Source organism: Neophocaena asiaeorientalis, unplaced genomic scaffold (assembly GCF_003031525.2).
Source record: "Neophocaena asiaeorientalis asiaeorientalis breed wild unplaced genomic scaffold, Neophocaena_asiaeorientalis_V1.1 scaffold275, whole genome shotgun sequence".
NCBI lineage: Eukaryota > Metazoa > Chordata > Mammalia > Artiodactyla > Phocoenidae > Neophocaena > Neophocaena asiaeorientalis.
The window spans coordinates 3,221,008-3,237,508 of record NW_020173679.1 but is presented as its reverse complement, the minus strand read 5'-3'; the positions used below and the strand labels follow the sequence as shown (position 1 = coordinate 3,237,508).

At 52.2% G+C, this 16,501-nt stretch overlaps 1 protein-coding gene across 3 annotated transcripts in view; it reads right to left on the bottom strand.

Annotated features, from left to right (window-relative positions):
- Positions 1-16,501, bottom strand: part of PADI2 (peptidyl arginine deiminase 2) — a 45,216-nt gene that overhangs the window by 5,466 nt on the left and 23,249 nt on the right. For all 3 annotated transcript variants that reach the window (XM_024749914.1, XM_024749915.1, XM_024749916.1), the window contains 8 exons: positions 11,074-11,252; positions 9,078-9,181; positions 7,975-8,086; positions 7,330-7,437; positions 5,078-5,229; positions 3,074-3,218; positions 2,219-2,312; positions 444-529 (listed from right to left, as the gene is read on the bottom strand). In XM_024749914.1, coding sequence (XP_024605682.1) covers positions 444-529; positions 2,219-2,312; positions 3,074-3,218; positions 5,078-5,229; positions 7,330-7,437; positions 7,975-8,086; positions 9,078-9,181; positions 11,074-11,252 — 980 coding nt within the window. The remainder of the gene's footprint in view (positions 1-443; positions 530-2,218; positions 2,313-3,073; positions 3,219-5,077; positions 5,230-7,329; positions 7,438-7,974; positions 8,087-9,077; positions 9,182-11,073; positions 11,253-16,501) is intronic.

Sequence of the window (16,501 nt, the reverse complement as noted above, 5' to 3'; positions counted from 1 at the left end):
TCCAAAGGTGGGATTCATCCATAGATAGAAAACTTCAGGGATCTCTGATCCCCTAAAACAAATAAAAATTCATGGCATGTGTTTACACATGAAATTTTCTGGAGAGCAGGTCTGTAGTTGTCATCATATTTTAATGAGTGTGGGTCTCCCCCAAATGCTGTGGGCTCTAGCCTTACAGAGCCCTTGGCTCTTTAGTACTGCCTGATACACCTTCCTTCCCAGGTCTCCTGTCTGCTTCTAGCCTCCACTGACCTGCTTTGTCACCCCATTCAGCCTCCAGTTTAGAGGCGTAAACCAGGAAGGCTGGACCGAATGCTTATTGAGGTCCTTCCCTCTGTCATGTGCCCTGAACCCTTGGCCATTCCCTATGGAAGCCCCGAGGATGTGACAGGTGCCATTGGTCATAGCCTTGTCCCTCCCACAGGCCCCTGCCCCGCCCTCACCTGGAAGTACTGGTTCTCCTGCACGAGGCTCTCGTTGGACAGAATCTTGTTGATGGTGATTCGCTTGCTGCTCATCCCGCCCAAGCCTGTGGGGGTCAGAGGACAGGGGACAGTCTAGCTTTAGGTGTCCAGCCTGGGCGCTCCCCTTTGCCAAGGCCCCCAGCTTCTGGGCTAACTCTTAGGATGAGGGAGAGGGGCTGGGACAGGCTGGGGCACAGGAGGGCAACCCCAGGGGTAACTCCTTTCCCCAGGGTTGGCCATGTCACCTGGGCCAGGGAAGGGGTGGCAGCTGTCTTGCTCTCTCTCTGGCCAGAGGGTAGGGTGGCACAAGAAGCCTGCTTCTAAGGATGAGCAGCAGACCAGAGGGAGTGTGGCAGAAGCAGGATGCCAAGGGGTGTCACCCTTCCTGTCTTCCAGACCTGCCTCATGCTTGGCCCTTGTCCTGGTCTATGCCTGCATCTGCCTCCTATTCCATCAGGATGGCCCACGTGGCTTCTGGCTTGATTAGTGATACCTAATGCTCATGGAGCGCCTGCTATGTGGCAGGTAGTCTTCTAGATATTTACATGGATTAACTCAATAATCCTCCCCACATTTCTATAAGGTAGCTTCCAGCATTAAGGATGAAGAAATGGAGGCACAGAGAAGTTACAGGACTCGTCCAAGGTCTTACAGCTAGTGGCAGAGCCCGTAAGCACACCAGGCAGTCTGATTCCAGAGCCTAAGCTATTAATTCTTTTTTTCCCTGCCCGATGCTGGTCCGCTGTGCTTCCTAGTCCTGTAGGTTGTTAGTGGCAAAGAGATCGGTGCTGTTGCACCCTGTACCTGAGCTGTCCCCACACCACCCCTTGGACCTATTTGTACAAAGATAATAGTTCCAATATCCTTATGGGTAGCTTTGAGGGGTTAATAGAGAAAGAAGCCTCCAGAAAGTCAAGACTCATGCCTGCCAATCTAAAAGAAATTTCCTATCGGTGGGAATTAAAAAATGACGGTGGTCTTAAGTTGGTCTTATCCATCCCAGATACCAGTCACTATCAGGAACACTGCCTTTCGACATGGAGGGTGGTAATGTATGTAAGTATCAACCGGCCTTAGGGGTGCAGACTTTTGGGAGCAGGTGGATTAGAGACGCCAACCTGAAAGGTGTCAAAAGGGAATGTAGGAAGAGCACATAGGAAATTGTCATGGCCTCTCTAACCTGGCTCACCGTCTGCGCCCCATCAGCTTTGTCTCTTTCCATGATTAGTTTAAGAGCAAAGCTCATCCCAGTCTGTCTATCCCAGTTATGTGGACGTTAAATTAAGCAGATGATTTCTCACTCCGGGACTGACAGTGATGATGTCTGACTGTGCGTCACGTCTGTCGACTCCCACTTTTCTTCCCACCCCTCAAGTGCATTATGTATATTCTTTTCTATCTCCCTTTCGAAAACACAAGCTCCTTGAACACAGATTGCGTGTCAATTTTGAACCATTTAACTCTCCTTGGGGTCTGGTGCCATTTGAAGTATACACTAGGTCCCGAAGAAGCACTAGGCACTGCTGGTGGTCATAAGGGGCAGCGGGCAGCTCGATGGTCCCGTTGGCCACAGCGAGGGTCACAGAGGCCAGGGCTGCTTCCCACCACGGTGACCTCACAGCCCCAGAGCGGGCCGGATGTCCAGGAAATGGAGCTGGGTGTTCAGGGACAAGGCACTCATCTGCCCTGTCCTCCCAAGGGTCTCTCTGGGGGCTCAGCTCCCTGCTCCCTGCCAAGGCCCTGAGGGCACTCACCTTTGAACATGATGGCCTCCCCATGGCCCTCCTTCTGCTTCTCTCGGAAGAGCTTGTAGCAGGCCGAGGTGCTGGCCATAAGCATCCGGAATTCCTGTGAGAGACCATTCAGAGGGCCAGTGTCAGCAGAGAGGAGGTGGCCAAGAAACGTGAAGAAGCCCCCGCTCTCAGCCCCCGGGGTCCCACCTGCATATCGTCTCAAGCCACTCTCTGCCGAGCAAAGGCCCCCTGGCAGGGTTTTCTCTATTTCAGAGGAATATTTCTCACCCTTCCTGCTATAGAAACTCCTCCACCTCAGCAACGCCATCGAGTCAAAGCTCAGAGTCAAAGGTGACCTTGGACAGAGAGGAAGAGCTTCTCCAAGTGGCCAAGAGGCCAGGCCATTTGCACCAAATTTCCAGGGTTTGAAGTTGCAGCTGTTTCTTTTCACTTCTTGGGAAATGAAAGAACCCCTTTCCAGAGCCCCAAGCCCATACCCCATAGCTCTCTAGAGCATTATGTCCAGTACAGTGGCCACCAGCCCTGTGGGATTATTGGACACTTGACTTGTGGCTGGTCTGACTTGAGATGTGCTAAGAGTAAAATACACACCTGATTCTGAACACTTATATAAAAAAGAATGTAAAATCTCTCATGAATAATTTTTATAATGACTACATGCTGAGGCGCTAATATTTTGGATTTATTGGGTTAAACATTTACCTGCCACAGCAACAACGTGCAAACCAGCTTCAGCCTACTTCCTTCTTCCTCTCTGTGGTTGTCTTCCTCTAGATACCCCTCTCTGTTGACAAGAGCTGGTAGTACAGGGGTTCTGCACTATCCTATTCACTCCAGTCTCAGGGGCCAGCTCACCTTTGTGCCTGGGATGGGGACGAATGTCATGAACTCATCTACATGGCCCACGGTCAGCCAGTCCGAGTAGAGCTCCACGGGTGCCTGCACCTGCTGGGCCTGCAGGAAGTCCCTCACCACCTTGGTCATCCTCCGACCACCAGACCTGGGGTGGGGTTGGGGAGGAGACAGTTCTTCAGAAGGTTGCCCACTGTGCCTGTCTCACCAGAGGGTCTGCAGGAGGAGTTCAGACTCTAGAATCTAGCCTGGACCCAGAATAGCATTGGCGGAAAAGTCATGGGAAGGAGCCTGAGTTACAGAGACCCTGGCACAGGCAGAAAGGTGTTTGAGCCCAAGGGGAAAAAGGAGGAGTTAGCTGTAGCCATGGTCTCTGTGAAGAGCATAGAGCCCATTCTTTGGCCACTGAGGGTGTCAGTAGGTGTAAGAAGCCAGCTTCTCTGCTCAGGGATTCCTCATGGACTGCTGGAGGGGGCTAGGACACAGGCATGATTCCAAAATCTTCCCTAGCCTATGTACCTCTTCGCTGTTAACTTCTCAACTTCAATCATTTCAAGTGACACCTCTTCCAGGAAGCCCTTCCTGACTTCCACACTCCCTGAGGTCTTCAATCTCCCCATTACCCTTATACTATAATCCCCAAACCTCACAGTGGTCAACAAATGCCTCTGTGATCTGGCCCCTGCCTGTCCCTCCTACCTCATCTTCCTCCCTTTCTCCTTGTTCTGTTTGCTCTAGCCACATGCTAAACTTGTTACCAAGGTTTTGTCCTTTCTGTTCCTTCTATCTGAAATGCTCCTTCCCTTTGATCTTCCCATGGCTGCTTCCTTCTCATCATCTGAGCCTCAATTCCAAAGTCACTTCCTCAAAACCACAAAAGCCAAAGTGCCCCTGCCTCATCACTCTTTATCATGTACCCTATTTTATCTTCTTCATCGCACCTATTAGCACTCAGAAGTATCTTATTTATTTGCTTAATTCCATGTTTATTGTCTATACTGCCTCCATCCCTAATGGAAAACTTCCTGAGAGCTGGGACTTTGTCTCTTTTGCTCACTGCTGTCTCCCTGAAGCCCAGAACAATACCTGGCACAGAGAAGACTCTCAATAGATATTTGTCTCTAAGAAGACCCCCCGTGATCTCCCCTAAGGGGGTTAGGGACCCCTCCTTGGGTTTCTCTGACTCTGTATCATTCTATCACTGTACACACCCTCTGTTTCATGTCTGTGATCTCCACCATCTCCTGGAAGGTGGGGGCTGGGCTTCATGTTTAGAACCCCATGTCTGACATAGGGCTTGGTGCTTGGCTGGTGCCTGGGAAATACCTGCTGAATGGATGAGTGACTGTTGAGTGGAGGGAGAAGGAGGGCAGGGTGAGCAAATGGTCACTGTCTGTGTCAGTGGCCTGCTGCAGAAGATAGAGAATCCCATGTGGCTTATAGGGACTCGGTGCCCAAATCCTGGCTGGTCCCACATGTGCAGGTTCCTGGCAGCCCTTTTGTGAAGTGAGGACCCACAGTACTCACTCTCTCCCCAGCAACTGCTCTAAGGAAGACTCTGCCTTCTCATCGACTGGTGGGTGACCTGGGGAGGGAGTGAAGGTGTTGCTGACAGGCCAGGGAGCCAGGGACTCAGGCTTTGGGGCAGAGCCATGTCTTCTCATGTGTCTTTTGTGAATGGGCACCCCCGAGGATTTGTTGGTGTGCTCCCACTGATCCTCTTTCAGTACTCCTTCTCTGAACTCCTTCATCCCTTCCCCACTTTCTTTATAATCCCATTATATTCCCTCCCATTTTGGGAAGAGGGTTATTTATTTAGTTTTGTATTAGGTCCTAATTCATACTAAGATGTAAAGGCTAACTTGGTTTTCTTTCCAAGAGTGTCTGTATCTTGTCAGAGAGTCATGGGAGAGGTTAATTCTCCCAGCCAATCACTCCATGTATGTACACTAACTCCCCCTGCCCCCCCACCCCCACTGCCCCCAGGCCCACCCTGGCTTCTCTTACAGAGGAAAGCTGCTCCCGATGAGGATCCGGCCCAGGGGGTATGTCTTGCCATTCACGGTCACTGGTGGACTGACCTCTAGGTTCCCAAAGGAATCAAGGCTGGTGACAGGCTCAAAGAGGGGCTCCCGGGTCACGTAGCCAAAATCTGGGCCCTGGGCAAGAGACACCCGTTGTTAGTCTCTTGCGGCCAGGAGCCCTTAGCCCCAACCCAGCCACCCTCTGATGACCACTTTTCACTACCTTTGGTCTGGCTCTGTGAGCACTTAGCTTCTAGGGGGGTCACCCATGCTCTTCTTATTCCCACTGATGAGCAGGACCCTGGCATGGGGAGGCTGAGTTTGTGAGTATGTCAGTATGAGTGCGAGAATGAATGTGAATATATGAGTGTCTGTGTGTGTGTATACATCTGGGTCTCTGGGTGTGCCTCTATTTCTTAAACACAGAGACATATTGGTGATTTCTGGTTTGGTCCTCATTTTGTGCTATTGACATCCCCACTCATCTCTTAATGTGAGCAAGAAATGGACCTTTGCTGTTGTCAGCTATTGATATGGGGGCTGTTTGTTACTGCAGTCTTACCAAGTGAAAGCTGACCAATACATGCAGGAATGGCAGATGTGTAACATATATACCATCCCAACCCATTCCCAGCTAACCCTATTTATTCATATTTATATCTGGAGCCCAGATATAGCCTCAGAATCCTTCTTAGCACAGAGCCCCAACAGACTGCAGTTACATGACATAACCCCAGTGACGCACCCTGAATTTTAAGTTTCCTTTCATGATTTTTTGGTAAAAAAGTAGGGATCTTGCTTGGGAGCTTGCACTGGGGCCGGAACTAAGCTTGTCTGACACAAATCCTTGCTAATAAAAACCAAAGAGTGAGAAGATGTGGCTTATCCTGGCCCAGCTTAGAGGCTCAGGAGACAGCTGTGCCCAGTAGGGTGAATGGCTGCAGCTTAGTGCTTTCTCGCCTATGAGCCCCAGATGGCAAGGTGAGACTCGCCAGAGGCTGGGGCAGCTGGGGCTTTACAGCCTCACATGGGCAGGCAGGCATGCAGCACAAAGTTGGGCTTGGCCCAGGCCTCCAGGAATAATGCAGTCTGGGGGCCTTGGTACTAGGCCAGCCTGGAACACTGAAGGCAGGTGGTGACCTGGGAAGAAAGAGTAAGAGAAGGATCTGAGAGGCCTTGGTTCTCCTGCCTGCTGGCTGGTTTGACTATCCCTCATGTTAGAGGAAGTGGACAGTCCTCACCGAGGACAGTGTCCAGGGCTGTGGAATGAGAACCAGAACAGCAGCTAATAATAGTCATTGTATCAGGAGCAGCACGGACGCCTTATATAATGCTTCCAATCTTCACAATAAGCCTGTGAGATGGATACTGTTTCTATCCCCATTTTACAGATGAGCAAACTGAGGCTTGAGGAGGTTAAGGTGTTTGCCCAAGGTCACATTGCTGCTAAGGGGTGGAACTGGGGCTCAAGGCCAGATCTGTCTGGCATTCCAGAGCTTTGTGCTCACACCACTCGCTGTGCCATCTCCCTGTGATGAAGGGACTAGGTTAGTGAATGTTCTCAAGAAGCAGGTGTGGACCTGGCAAAGGGTTGCCTCTGAGCAGCCCTGATGTCTCACAGGAGGCTGCCCTGTGTGTGACCTTGGCAAAGCCACCTGATCTACCCAGTCTCTGTTTTGTGTTCTGTTCAAGCCTCCCCCTGCCTGTTCAGGGTGGAAGGTGAGGACAAAGACGACTAATTTTGGTTCTGTCCTCATTCAGTTGGTTGTTGAGGGCATAAAAGGAGAGTGGTAATGACCTCTAGAATCGAGGGTGGGGGTCAGATTGCTTTTTAAAAAACTCATGAACTGAAAAAAATCACAGATTTAATGAGCTTTGAAGTTGGAACCATGCTTTTCAACAATTGCTTAACTATAATTTTCCTCTCTGAAACTTATTTTGCTGTAAGTTGGAGGTGGGGCAGTGTCAGGAGTCAGGCCTCTGTCTCCCATAGCTCTCATTTCCCATGAGAGGACTCTCCACGTTTTGGAAAAGCATCAGTTATCAGAGCAGGAAAGGATGTTAGAGATTACTATCCCGACTGACGCATTTTGCAGATGAGAAGATGGAGGCAACAGACGAATTTGCAGTAAACTGATTTGCCAGGGGTGCCCAAGGCCTCCCGACCACTCTGTCCTGTAAGAGTCCCAGGATTGTGCCCTCCCTCATCCCCCAAGGTGGTCCTCAGCATCTCACCAGGAGCTGCTTCACTGGGAAATCCTTCAGGTTTCCATCTCTGGGGGAGTCCAGAACCACAGGGAAGCCTTTGTGGGGGGCCTCGATGTAGCCAAACTCGATTTCATCCTGTGGGGACACCGGGAAGAGCTGTCAGACGAGCCCAGGGGGCCACCAGCGAATACTAGCCAGTCTCCCCAATTCTCCCAAGCACGTGATGGCAGTGGTTTCTTACATTTCCCTCCTTAGATAGTCTCTGCGCACCCCCAGCATGTTTGTACTCATACTGACCCCATTTTAAAAAACATAACTGGTAACATCTGTACACATTTTCCTGCAAGTAATACCTTAACTGGAAGTGCATTCTTTATTTATAGATTGGCTTCTTTTTAGCTGATGTATATAGTACTCCACAGAAAGGCTGTCCAATCATATGGTCACCCCCTTGCCCTGTGGATGGACATTTAGGTTGTTTTACAGTCTTCTGCTACCCTAAGAAGCTGCAGTGAATTACCCTGTACATTTCTGTCCCTGTGTACACGTGCATGTGTGATCTGAGGACAGAATTTGCATACGTGGAGCAGCTGGGCGCCAGGGCATTGACATTAAGCTACCTCTTCTTGCCTGAGCCCTGGACCACATCCTTCCCAGCTTGGGGTTCCTTACCTGGATCCAGCGATCTCCCCGGTTCATGTATTGGAAGCAGACCTTCAGTTCACAGTTGGTTTTCTCAACCAGGTTCTTCACCTCTTTCAGGAACAAGTAATTGTCCTTCATGCTGAGAAGTGTAGGAAGAGGGGGAGGCCAAGAGGGAAGGTGAGGAGGGATGAGGGCCAGCCCACTGAGGTGGCAACAGCAGATGGCATCTCTGGGCTGTGCTGGGCAGATGAGGCCACATCTGTGTTCAAAGGCACCTTTGCAAAGGCTACTGGAGTCAAGGGCCAAGCAAACTCATCCCCTCATGCAGTGTTTACCAAAGTCATGAACAAACAAAACGAGGAGGGGAATTCTCACCCTCACCTGCCCCAAAGCCTTACATCTCTGACTCCCCAGATTTCCAAGGAAGAGCTATGCCTAGTATGGAGGCAGGGGATGGGTCCAGGACAGCAGGGGTGTGTGACCAGGTGGTGTGGCCAGTATCATCTGCAGGCACTTCTTTCCCCTGCTGTAGCTGTCTAGCACATAATAGATGCTCAGTTAAAGAATTGCTGGATGAATAAGATGAGTTGAATATCCATTGTAGAGAAAGGTTCCTGACTACATGGTATGGGCCAAGAAGATATGGGAAAGAAATGCCAGCTATTACTATTATTATTTTTTTTTGCGGTACGTGGGCCTCTCACTGTTGTGGACTCTCCCCCTGCAGAGCACAGGCTCCGGACGACGGCAGGCCCAGCGGCCACGGCTCACGGACCCAGCCGCTCCGCGGCACGTGGGATCCTCCCAGACCGGGGCACGAACCCGTATCCCCTGCATTGGCAGGCGGACTCCCAACCACTGCGCCACCAGGGAAGCCCGCTAGCTATTATTTTTTAGAGCACAAAAACTCTGTGCCAGGACCTTGGATGAATACTTCACCTGCTTCATCTCACTTAATCATCACAGTGACTCTGTGATGTGAGCGTCTCAGAGAAGCAGAGGCACAGAGAGGCCAAGTGAGTTGCTCAAGGTCACACAGCTGGTAAGTAACAGAGCATGATCTGAACTCAGGTCCATCTGCCCCTGAAGCCCCAGCTTTAGCCACTCTCTGCGCTGTGCCTAACGCTTACCAGCACACAAACACCGACAAAGGAGGCAGCGTGTTGGGGGTCATGATCCACGGAGCAATCCGGAACGTCACGGTGTCCGTGAAGATGGGTGTCAGGGGGATCTCCTGGGCGTGGGAGAGAAGAGGAGGGGATCAAAAAGTCTTGTCAGGGTGCTTTTCACTCCTGCCTAACAAAGTAGGTGAAACCAATAACAGTAGTACCTCAGGGAGCGCTTACGGTGTGCCAGGTCCTATTTTTACATGTGAGATTTCATTTCTGCCTTACAATAACCCCAGAGGGTAGATAGTATTATAATCCTTGTTTTATAGATGGGGAAACCAAGTCACATAGCTGTCCAAGGTCACATGGTTAGTAAGTGGTAGAGCCTGTATATAAGCCCGGGCAGTCTGGCTGCCGAGCCCGTACTCTCAACCACTGTCTGATCTCGCTGCATCAAAGTTCTCTTCCTGAAATCGGCTCACATGATGGCTGAACCAGCCCCAGCCTTCCTCTGTTTTTGCTCTGGGCACCTTGCCCTTTTCTATATGTGAGTGTTATAATGTTATTGGGGGAAATTTTGATATGTCCACATTGCTCTTTAAGGAAAGGTTCGGGAAGCTTGCCTGCAACTTGAAGGAAGATGAGATGATTCCTTTGCATGGCTGGCTTTGGAAAGCTACAGGAAACCGGGCCCCTGCCCTTGGTGGGGAGGATGGAGGTGGCCTTTCCTGTATGGGTCTGCCTTTTAAAAAAATTATTTATTTATTTTTATTTATTTATTTTTGGCCACACTGCATGGCATGCAGGATCTCAGTTCCCTGACCAGGGATCGAACCTGTGCACCCTGCAGTGGAAGCACAGAGCCCTAACCACTGGACCTCCAGGGAAGTCCCCCGGGGTCTGCATTTTGAGTGTCCGCTGGAGGGGGCCACTCTGAGAGACCCTGATGGCCAGGTTGCTCCAGGCACTGGGGGAGCAGGAGAAGCCCTCTCCCCACCCCCTCCTGTTAGCTCTGCTTTTCTTGCCTTTCCCTTTTCCCAACGACTTGAGGCTGCTTTGTGAATGAGATCTCACAAGCTTGTATGCTCACAGCCACCCTGGGAAGCAGCAATATTTGTCATTTCTGTTTTCCAGATGGGGCAACTAAGGCATAGGGAGTAAATTCACTTGCCCAGTGCCTCATGGGCTCAAACCTGGGCCATCTGACTCCAGAGCCCATAAATTCTAAGCCCTGGACCACGGGCTCATAAATCTAAGCGAGACCTAGCTTCACCTTTGGCAGAGCCCGTGGCCTCCTGCCTCAAAGCGGTCCGGGGATGAAACTGGGGAGCAAACCCTGTGTCTGAGAGGGCAACCAGGTCCCTCCCTATATCTGAATGAAGCTGGGTGGGCCTGAGGGGTAGGGGTCTGGGGCTGCAGTTTTTGATGAGAGGTCCTTGTGGGCAGGACACATCCTAGGCTGGGGGGTGGGGGGCTTCTCCTCGGGAGGGGAAGGTGCTCTCCTTCTCGTCCAGTTTCCCAAAACCAAGAGCAAAGGTGGGTGAGATGTCTGGCCACAGGGAGGAGACACGGCCTGCGATTGGGATTTGGGGTTCGGCCTGTGGTCAGAGTTGGTAGAACCCACAGCTAGGGTGTGGGACCAGGCAGGGAGGGAAGGCACATGTGTGTGGCCTACTTTGCTTCTCGCGCTAACCATTGGCACTCTGTGCCTCAGAACTAGGCCCGCTCTCTGCAGGGAGGAGGACAGACCAGGGACAGGCATGAGGTAAGAGAAAATCACCTGGAGAGAATCCGGGGGAGTAGATACAGTAAGGAGGAACCCCCAGAGCATAGCTCAGAGGACGCTGGCAGACACGTGTGGATGGTGGGGCATCCGGGTCTCCAAGCCTGGACCCCCTCCCCTTGGAGCTTTGAGGGGAGTAGAGCATACTGGGGACCCCCCTGGGAGTGGCCATCTAGAAGGAGCTCCACCTGGCCCGCAGGGCAGCCCCTCCTGGTAGAGGCCCGGAGCCCTCACCTCGGCCATATACTCCAGCAGGCTGACGTGGATGGAGACCAGGCCCGAGAAGCCCTCGTCGGGAAAACGCAGGCCTTCCACAAAGAACAGCAGCTCGGCAGAGCCGCCCGTGTACTTGACCACGTGGTAGAGCTTCCGGCGGCCCAGGATGTGGATATAACGCTGGCCGAAAAACGGGTCTGGAGGGAGAAGGACCAAGGTCAGGTCCCACCCACAACCGTCTGTGGGGCGGGGTCACTGATGGGGGACGCGATGGAAGAGTAACCTGTCCTCTAGACACAGAGAGAAAAGCACGAGCAGAAAATGCCACCAGAAGGGCCGTGGCCTGGTCATCTTCCCAGCACTGCAGGGCCCCAGCCATGTGGCACTCAGCCAGACACCCTTCCTGGCTTCTGGCTTCCTTGCCTATAAAGTGAGCTAACTCTCCCAGGAAGGGGACACGAAATGATAGCAGCTGAGGACCGGGCAGCCAGTGATGTCAAGGAAGAGAATTATTGTTTCCATTTTACAGAGGAGGAAACAGTCCCAGAAATAAGAAATGGCTTGTCTGGAGTCACATAGCCAGTCACATAGCCAGTAAGTGGCTGAGCTGGGACTCAAATCCCTGTCTAGTTCTGAACCCTGACCTCTCCTCTCCTTTATATAAATAAAACACCAAAGTGTCCATTTGTGCCCCAAATTCTCCTCCATATAATGCAAGCCACATTGGTGTGTGGGTCTCTGGCTGCACGTTTTTGTGGCTGGTTTCTCCCACGCTCCTGCCCCACTGAAACCACCCAGCTCTTCCCAGCGCTGTTCCCTCTGCTTGGAAGAGTTATCTCCCTCCTTCTTTCAGGCCTTCTGGGAATCACAGCCAGATCCCCTGGAGACCAAGCCAGGGGCTCTGTCTGGAGTTTCCGCAGCCCCCGTCCTTCCCCATCACAGCCTTTAAATGGACATGATCTCAGTGCTGGCTCTGAGAGACTGTCACCTGCATGGGGGCTGAGACAGGCCCGGTCCAGGGCAGGTTGTATTTAAAAATATCTACTGAATGAATCAATGGCTCCCATACCACTCCCCATGGGAGAATTTTCAGGCCAATTTAGAGCACATGTGTTGAATTACTACTCTGTGACCACATGGACACGGACCTCTGGGGGACACAGAGATGGGCAAGATGCAGCCCCTCTGTCTAGGAGCAGTGCTCAGCTGATGATAAGATGGCACAGATGTGGGAAGCGTCATAGTAGAGCTACCGGGTGAGAGAGCCTGTGGGGTTACTGGGGTGAGGAGGACAGGGGAAGGGAGGCGGGGTGGGAGGCGTTTGAGCAGAGAAAGGCAGCCTTTGAGATGCCCCTGAGGGCGGCAGAGGTGGGGTGCAGTGAGGAGAGGAGATACTTGCATTGCCCAAGGCATGGAGGTAGGACCCTATGCAGTTCCAGAAGGAGTTTCTTTATGCCCTGCAGAGCTGGAAGGGCAGAATCAGGCTCAGCTTAGTACTGTTGTCAACAACAATGGGTATGATTATTGACCAGTCACCTGAGGGCTAGAGCATGTAACTAGAACAGTCCTGGCATGAATAGGGCCCTTGATTAAAACTTGCAAAATGAACGGAGGAACCAGCAAAGCCCAGGCTCAGGATGGTTCCTCACGTAGGACAATGTGCTCAACTAGACCCTGGTTATACATCTCATTAAGGGTGGGTTACCTTATTGGTTATGACTTCCAGAGTCAGAGAGATGCGGGTTCAAGTACCTCTCTGGCTTACAAGCTGCAAAACCTCAGGGAATTCACTTAACCTCCCTGAGCCTCAGTTTACTCATCTGTTAAATGGGGGATAATAACACTTATGCCACAGGGTCCTTGCAAGATAAAATGACAGCATCAGCAATTGAGGTAAGCTCGGTAACCAAGGGTAACCATTGGTAACACAGCTAGGACTTGCTGGTATTACTACTATGAGAGCCCATGAATGTGTCAGCACACCCCTTACTGCAAGATTCATGACCTTTTCATTGAACGGCTTAGGAACGGAAGGCAAAGAAAAATACCTCACCTCACCTTCCCTTAGGTGGGCCCAAGAAATGAGGCATATAGACTCAGACACTGGGTGTCCCAAGGAACAGCTCAAGACAGAAGGTGAAGTCCTGCTCACTCAGAAAAGACAACATATGCCTGTGTCCCAATCACTAAGTAGATCCAGATGGCTCTGCATAATTAAAAAAATTCTCCCCCAGGCACCCAGGCCCTCCAATGTCCACCAGTCCCAGGCTGCACTTGAACTGGTGCTAGAAAAGAGATCCTCAGGCCTGGAAGCTGACTTGTCTTTGCAGAAAACTCCAAAACTTTCCCAGGGCTCTGGGCAGTTAGGTGGTGTGTGTGTGTGTGTGTGTGTGTGTGTGCTCCATCTGGGCCTGGGAGGGTGGGGGTCTGGCAGGGGAGCTGGGCCAGATGGAAGGATGCGTTCTTGCCCATCTGCATGCAGTTTTTTCCCCTCTATGGCCTGCAATTTACATGTGCCTCTCTTTCTAGTGTCTTGGGCCAGCTCTAGGTAGATTGATGACTTAGCGGGAACAATCCAGCCACTGTCCCGAGGAGCCTCCTTCCCCCATCCCCCGTCCCAGCTGGGTGCAGTCCTGCCTGAGTGCGGCCTCTCCCTGCAGGAGCCAACAATGACCCTCTATTGAGCAGCCCACGTGCCTTGGACTGGGCCCCGCCAGCCACCCTGACCTCTCCTTAGCCCCAGGCATCAGCCCCGCAGGCTGGCATGAGGCATAACCCTTCTGGTCACTTTGGAGCCATTCCACCTCCCAAGGAGACTCTTTGATAGTGTGGCCATCTGTCCTGGTTTGCCTGGGATTGAGGGGTTTCCTGGAACGAGGGATTTTTAGAGCTAAAACCAGGAAAATCCTGGGCAAACTGGGACAAGTCGGTCACTGCACCCTTGTAGGAAGAGGTCAGGTCCCAACTTTGGGATCCTGAGGCAGAATCTGAGGCTGGAGCACGGACACCTGGGTCCTCCTAACAGCACTGGAGACACCTGTCCACTGCAATCATTATATAGTAAGTCCCCTACATACGAACCTTCAAGTTGCAAAATTTCAAAGATGCGAACGTGCGTTCCATCAATATCCGGCGTAAGTGAAACTGCAGCTTGCCCTCGGATTGTGTTAGTTGGGTACCTAGGTTAACTTTGCTGGACTTAGGAACAAGTTGGACCTACGAACGCTCTCTTGGAACGGAACTCGTCCGTACGTAGGGGACTTACTGTAATTAATAATCATAATAGTCACCCCCCAAAAGCAAGAGAGAGTGTCCCACGGGCCGGCTACTGAGTGCGGACGCATGCTCCTTATCTAATCTCTATCACCAGCGGGAACTGTCAGGCCTCTCCTTAGCCCCAGTCCCATCACACAAGAGGAACCCAAGGCCTGGGCTGGTAAGTAGACTTGCCCAGATCCAGGATTTGAACCTTCTGGGCTCTAAAGCTCCCTCTCAGGGTCTCTCAGCCTCCAGCCCAGCCCCCTGCCCTTGGGGGACACAGGTGACCCATGACATTCATGTAACACAACATATTCTTATCCACAGGTGTACACGGATTTTGATAAAACCCCAAAATGCCTGCACGGATGAAAAGGAAGAAGAGGAAACTGTACCACAGATGAATTATTTTTCATCCTGTTTAGCGTGGCACTGAGTATTCACCCAGGATTCCAATTCTGTGGGAGACTGACGATTCTGGGATCATCGCTGCATCAGTAACACCGCCCCTCCCCCCACATTGCAAGATGGCAGCCCAGAGGAGACAGACTGGGGAACAGCATCTCAAAGCACCCACAGCAGTGGCTCCTCCTTTCCTTGTCTGCTCAGGACCCATCTCGATGGCAGTGAGGGAGAGGGATGTGATTAAGGGCCAGATCTCAATCCACTGTCATCAACAAAAAGATGCTCTAGATAATGTCCAGGTGTCACCAGCAGCAACAGGTTGAGGGTCACAATACGACACAGTGTGGTCGAGAAGCCGAGATCCTGCTTGTCCCCTTCCTGTCCGGCCGGCAGCCCCATCCCCCGTGGCAACCCTGGCCTGGACAGGGTAAGCATCAACGTCCCCGGCCCGCTTAGGCGGTGGAGCCGGCCTGACTCTGGGGACGTTCCAACCTGCGTGAGGTCACTGCCCGAGCCCAGGGCGGATCAGGAGGTGGACTGGCTTCAGGTGGCAGCTGGGTCCACTGCTGTCCTGGCTAAATCCCTCCCTGAGGTGAGGGTGCAGGGCCACTGGGACCAAGTCCTCATGGCGACTGCTCTTAGTGGGCCTGGTCAGAGGAGGGCCCCAGAGCTAGGCTGGAGACCCTGGGCCCCCCAGAGAGCTGGGCATGCGGGGGAGGCCTCACCCTGCACCACAGTAAACGATTTTGAGGAGACAGCTTTTTAATACATAAATCAGACCTTGACAGTCACTTGCTTAAAACCTTCTAACGGCTTTCCAGTGCACTTGGAATAAAATGCAAGCCCTCTCTGCACGCGCTGGCCCCTGCCCAGTTCGCTGACCTTGACTCCAACACATCCCCCTCCTCCGGTCTTCTGTCTGTTCCTCCAATACTGGTTCCCTCCTCCGGGCTTTGTACACGCTGTTCCCTCTGCTTACAACACTCTTCCCTCAGCTCATGAACGGCTGGTTCTTTCTCATGGTTGCTTTGGTTCTCAACTCAAATGTCACCTGCTCGGAGAGGTGCCGGACCATCTAGGCTAGCGGTGCCTCGCCTCTGCCCCTGCCGTTTTCTACTGCTTGGTCTGTGTCATTTCCTCCAATTGTGTTTTCCGTTATGTTTCCTTCATTAGACCGTCTCCTTCCCGAGGGCAGGGTGTGATGGCAGAGTTCACCCAGGGATCCCGGCGCTGAGACCAGCACCTGGCACTGAGGGGGCTCGACACCGATTCACAGAAGGAACGAGACAGAGCAGGCAGCTGCGGGGATTAGCTCCATGGCGGAAGCACGTTCCTGACTCACTGGGGACCCAGGAGGCCCTGTCCTTGGCAAGAGGACCAAGGGGTCCGCTCCTTGAAGGTGCCCACAGCATCATCACGGGCTCTTTAAAAGTCAGGGGCAGTTCTCATGTTCAGAAAGTCTGAGATGAGCAGAAAACACCTGGTGGGGGTGGGAGGGAGTGGGTACCTGCCTCAGGTATCATGAAGGTGATGTGATTCTGGGAAAGATGGACCTCAAAAGCCCTTCCTCCCCTGGTTCATGTGGAACTCCTCGGGGTTCCACATAAATCTGTCAGTGCCAACTCCTTTGAGGGAGGAGAGATCTATTCCACGGGTCCTCCTGACTTCACAGGACAACGGTGGTCCTGGTTACCATTACCAAGAAGCTGGCCCTCTCCAGTCACCTGCACCTGTGACTACTAAGGGGAGGGGTCTGGGGAGCCTTAGAGGGAGGAGCTGGGCC